Genomic DNA, 5737 nt, shown 5'->3' on the forward strand with positions numbered 1-5737 from the left:
ACATTGTTGAGAGTAAAATGGCATGAAGATAGATATTTGAAACAGACGATGTCAGACTGGGTCTAATTTTTAAATAAATGTATAATTTCTGTTTCAACTTAGTGGTTAAGACTTGTACATGATCACGATAAGTCAAATGAGAATCCAAAGTAATTCCAAGATATTTGTAGGTAGTGACAATATCAAGGGGTTTGTTTAAAAAAGTGAGTTGATTTGTTATATTGAAATGTCTTCTGGGTGAGGAAAAATACATGCACACAGATCCTTCGGTCTGTCAGATAAATATTGACAGAAGACATATTTTTGTTTCAACTTTTTTAAAGGAAGTTTGTTTCTGTTGTGATGAGTCAGATTTTTACTGTTTTCTCCTAATTAATCAAATAATTTGTGTTTTGTCAGTCACTTCGTTGTAATAAAAATCTCTTGTGCAACTCAACAGTATAAGTCTGTTGCCAGCTCAGTCAGAGGTCTCCTTCCGTTGAGAGTTTTGATGTAAAGCAGGTGTGTCCAGTCCTGGTCCTGCATGTTGTTTCTCTGCTCCAACACACCTGATTCATTGACTGAATGACCTCAAGTTCTGTAGAGCCCTGTTAGTCATCCATTTATTCATTCAGGTGTGTTGGAGCTGAGAAACSTCTAAAACATGCAGGATAGCGGCCCTCAAGGACCAGGATGGGACACTCCGATCTATACACAAACACTTTTTACTTTTTCAATGTTGCAGCTTTACAGAATTTTGTGATTTAAATAATAAGGACTCTTCATCCTAAACCTTCCACAAAGGAGCTATTGACTGACACGCAAGAGTGTAACCACTGGAATAAATTGATTTATTTTTCCTTTTTTTTTCTCCTGAGCAATTTTTACATTAAATGATAATCAAATTAAAAAACGTAGATTATTTTCAATACTGGAACAGGATTTTTGCAGTGATGTGAACATGTGGACACTTCAGTATTTGTCTTCCCTCACCACAGGATGCTGTATTTGCGTTTATCAGAATTATTTTTTTTATAGGAACATGTCAAAACCTTTTAATTGAAATGCTTAAGTCTTATATTATTCTGCATGTTTGTTTTTTCAGGTTTGTTGAATGTAAAGACTGTGGACGTAAGATGCACCAGATATGTGTTTTACACTACGAGGTTATTTGGCCATCTGGGTGAGATGTTGCTTTAATATAGATTTACTGCTTAGATAATGCTTTGAGTCAAAGTTAACAAACTTTTAACTTCTTTTTTTTATTTTTTAGGTTCATCTGTGACAATTGTTTGAAGAAGAGTGCAAAAACACGAAAGGAAAACAAGTTCACAGCAAAAAGTTAGTAGTTTTATCCTGTTTTCTGGAAATGCAAGTCTATGGATAAACTTGGCTGGGATGTTTTGTACAGTGCAGGTCTTTGCACTTTAGATTCACAGGATCATATAGAAGGAAATTTATTTAACTAAGGTTCTACGTGTCCCGGATGACTGCCTGAGGGYGGCGCTGAAAGCAATTAATGTTTCCTTCGCGCATGCACTGTTTGAGTAAATAGTATCAGAAATGTCACATCTTTGACTCGTCAGATGATTACCTCGAACCGATATACTTGTAGGCCAGTATCATCTGAGGTTCTGTTCCTACAGAATCTTTTCACAAAATGCAAGGATTCTGARTAGGGTTGGGCAATTGTTGGTATTTATCCAACTATTAATTAATTAACTATTAATTTGACGATTAATTTCCTGGACACCCTCATGTCCTGGTCACGTGACCAATGTAGTGGGAAAGATTTGCTCTCTGTAAAAATCTGTTCCAAATTGTGTCAGAATTACAGACTTCAGGCTATACATCAAATTTTAAATTGGGTTGAGAGACCAAGTAAACCCTACCCTCAACTATCTATGGTCCTGAGCTTTGGGTAGTGACCGAAAGATCAAGATCGCGGATACAAGCGGCCGAAATGAGTTTCCTCTGCAGGGTGTCTGGGCTCTCCCTTAGAGATAGGTGAGAAGCTCGGTCATCTGGGAGGGACTCAGAGTAGAGCCGCTGCTCCTCCACGTTGAGAGGAGCCAGTTGAGGTGGCTCATCTGGTTAGGATGCCTCCTGGGTACGTCCCACTGGGAGGAGACCCAGAGGAAGACCCAGGACACGCTGGARGGACTATATTTTTCTGCTGGCCTGGGAACACCTTGGGATTCCCCCGGACGAGCTGGCCCAAGTGGCTGGAGAGAGGGAGGTCTGGGTCTGCTGCCCTCGACCCGACCCTGAATAAATGACAGAAAACAGACGGACGTCATATTTGAAGCGGAGAGGAGCATCAAAGCAGACTGACAGGGAAAATTTCCACAGTCAGTCTGCCTGGTGGCATTCATCATATTAATTAATCAATTTATTAATCAACAATTAATTGTCAAGTGCCAAAAAATAATGGATTAATGTTTTTCTGACGATTAATTGCACACGATATGATTATGCCCAACCCTAATTCTGAGTGACTCTGGGATTCATAGGATCATAGTTRCATATGTAACATGGGTTCTGTTTCATCCCTCCTGACCGCCAGAGGGCTGTGCTTTCAGCTCAGCAGTATCAGCTWACCAACAATGTCATGAAGAATCCTGATCACATCCCTCACTGAGGAGGTGCAGAGGACCCTTTGTAGAAGCACCTGGCTGACAGGATGAGAGGCAGCCACATTGAAATAGTAAAATCTGGTAAACATGCTCCGTGAGGTCCAGAAAGCTGCAGCACATATCGCTTCCAGTTAGGSATGGATACCTTTGGCATTTGAATCGATTCGGTACAAATATCCGGTATCTTTAAAGTGAAAACACTTGAAAACAACAAGGCTGTTTTGTCTTATTGCACAAATTAAAATCCAGCTCCACTATTGATGTCATTTCGCTGCTAGAAAAATGTGTGATGGAGGTCCATGGAAGGCAAATAAGTTTAAATCAAATAAGCAAAAGAGGATAGAGATAAAATAAATAAAAGGTATTCAAGCTWMSTTTTGAGCATCCAAAACACGTCCAACACTTCAAGTTGGCTGCTTGTGCTCTTTAGGTCAGGTGCGTTCGGACTGTCGGGAAGCTCCTCTGTTGGAGAGACTCTGCCGGTTTCTTTAAGGGTGGATGAAATAAAGAAAGTGCCGTACTTTATTTACTTTGAGCAAGCGAACGTCGTGCTCACAAGATAATTAATCCACCAGATAATTCAGAGGCGGTCTATTCGGAGAGTTTTACTCCAGGAGCTGCGCGCTGTGAGACTCGCTTTCAAGCTACGTTCTTAGCTCTGTTTACCAGCGGCTGTTGATGTCATCACGCTCTTGCGTGATGCTGCGTTCAGGACAAGCATGGAAAACTCATCACTCTTACGCCAATACGGTCGCAATGATGCGTTTAGGTACCGAAACATGGTACCGTTTGTTACGTAAATAGATACTCGGTAGTACCGACAGAATTCGGTCTCTACTTTAAAAAGTATTGAATTCGGTGCCCATCCCTGCTTCCAGTGCAATCCTTCTAATAGCTACCCAGGAAACTAAAATGCCCCGGTAGTGTTCCTTCATGTTGACTGGCAGGGAGCAGCCTCCTGCACTGTAGGCGTGGCATAACACAAAAACAGCTTGTCTGAACACCTCACACCCGCAGGAGCCTCCTTATATGCCTGCAGCGCCCTCACTGGGCATAACAACTCAGAYTTATCCCCAGCTGCTCCTGAGGCAAATAAGTTTAAATCAAATAAGCAAAAGAGGATGAAACCTTGCCATTCTCAATGGTTGGTTACTGTGAGAACGAAATAAAACGTTTGGCACAAATGCAGTGTTCGGCCACAAGGTAACACCAGAGCCATCCAGACCACATCTGAGACATGAAGTACTGACAGAGCACAAAGYTCGCCAACCCTCTTATCTGAGACAATAGCCAACAGAAAAGCAGTCTTACATGAAACCCACTTGAGGTCCGCTTGCTCCAGAGGCTCGAATGGAGGATGGCACAGGACTTCAAGCACCAAGGGCAAATCTCAAACGGGTGCTAGCTGCCTACAAAAACCACGCAGGGAAAAAAAAAACGAACAGCCGTCACACCAGCATGGCCACACTATATTGCAACACAACYTCCGTCGCAGTGAGAACCACGGCCATGCTGGCCAGTACAGATCCATCAGCAATAACCTGTTAACCTACTCTTCAGAGGGTTCTCAGGGAGCACCCTCTGAAGAGTAGGCCAAATCAGTAGAAGAGGCGGAAAAGCATGCAGGAGGACCCTTGGCCAAGCTTGTATGATATGCTGGAAGTTGCACTATGTCCCAGTGCAGGCCRAACTACAGGCTGAGAATGGGAGCGAATGCAGCCATCCCCAACACTCAGCAAAATTAGTTAAAAAAATCAAACGGCTGACACAGTCAGCTATGTACAAGTTACAGGATGGAAAAACCAGACTGAGATTGGGAGAGGGGGCACGAACGCAGCCGTCACCAAAACACAGCCAACAAGGTTGGAAACAACGAGAGTGTATACAGTTCAGCTATGTCTACGTACAGGATGGAAAAAGATGAGCACCGTAAAGAGAAGCTGTAGAGAAGGGGCTAATTCACTGCCATCACCAGCAAACAGAAAGAGACGAACACCATTCAATCAATCCAAAAACTCAGAACAGAGCTGAAAACTGTGAGAGGGTGCGAATACACTCCACCTTCACCAGTCAAAGAACTGCAGAAAAACACCATGCTGGGAGAGGAGGCAGACACACCATCATCACCAGCATATGGCAAACATAGAGAGGCTAACACTGTTAGCTCAACCCAAACAATTCAGAACACAGCTGGAACTGGGAGAGGGTGTGAAAAAAACTCCACCAGTTAAAGCACCGTAGAAAAAAGCCAGGAGCGAAGATAAACTCTCTTCACCAGCAAACGGCAACATATCTTTACAAAGATTCACTTGTTGCAGCCTGAGGACTGCGAGACCGCGCTAACTCCAGTCAACAGGCGATGGGGCGTCCAGCAACAGTGAGAAGTAATCCAAGCTTTGCAAAGGCTTGATGTTGTGCAGAGATACGAACCGCATGCAAGAAGAAAAAAGCAGCAAAGCCTCGGATGATACTGACCTGTATCTGTTTGAGGCAATCATCTGACGAGTCACRGCTGTAACGTTTTTGATACTATTTACTCAAACGGTGCATGCGCACAGGGAACCTTCAGCACCGCCCTCTGGTGGTCATCCGGGATTCATAGAACCATAGTTACAAACGTAACTTTCATGGTTCTTGTTGGCTTTATGGTTTGACTGGTGGCTTCCCACCACCCCCAGAGTTTTAGCTCTGAAGAAAGTGTTCTGTACCTTGATTTCAGTCTGTAATATTGTATGATTTCAGTCGGTAGTATTGTATGATTTCAGTCTGTAGTATTGTATGATTTCAGTCTGTAGTATTGTATGATTTCAGTCTGTAGTATTGTATGATTTCAGTCGGTAGTATTGTATGATTTCAGTCGGTAGTATTGTATGATTTCAGTCGGTAGTATTGTATGATTTCAGTCGGTAGCATTGTATGATTTCAGTCAATAGTATTGTATGATTTCAGTCAATAGTATTGTATGATTTCAGTCAGTAGTATTGTATGATTTCAGTCAGTAGTATTATATGATTTCAGTCAATAGTATTGTATGATTTCAGTCAATAGTATTGTATGATTTCAGTCAATAGTATTGTATGATTTCAGTCAATAATATTGTATGATTTCAGTCAGTAGTATTG

General features: G+C 42.1%; 1 protein-coding gene across 1 annotated transcript in view; it reads left to right on the top strand.

The window, feature by feature from the left end:
- The window catches only part of LOC106532533 (CREB-binding protein), a gene marked incomplete at both ends in the record, with an annotated part of 38082 nt that overhangs the window by 26443 nt on the left and 5902 nt on the right, over window positions 1-5737 (top strand). Inside the window, 2 exon segments of the mRNA XM_014028625.1 lie at window positions 1085-1162; window positions 1253-1320. Of these exon segments, the coding sequence (XP_013884079.1) occupies window positions 1085-1162; window positions 1253-1320 (146 nt within the window).

The sequence above is a fragment of the Austrofundulus limnaeus genome, unplaced genomic scaffold (assembly GCF_001266775.1).
Source record: "Austrofundulus limnaeus strain Quisiro unplaced genomic scaffold, Austrofundulus_limnaeus-1.0 Scaffold788, whole genome shotgun sequence".
Classification (NCBI taxonomy): Eukaryota; Metazoa; Chordata; class Actinopteri; order Cyprinodontiformes; family Rivulidae; genus Austrofundulus; species Austrofundulus limnaeus.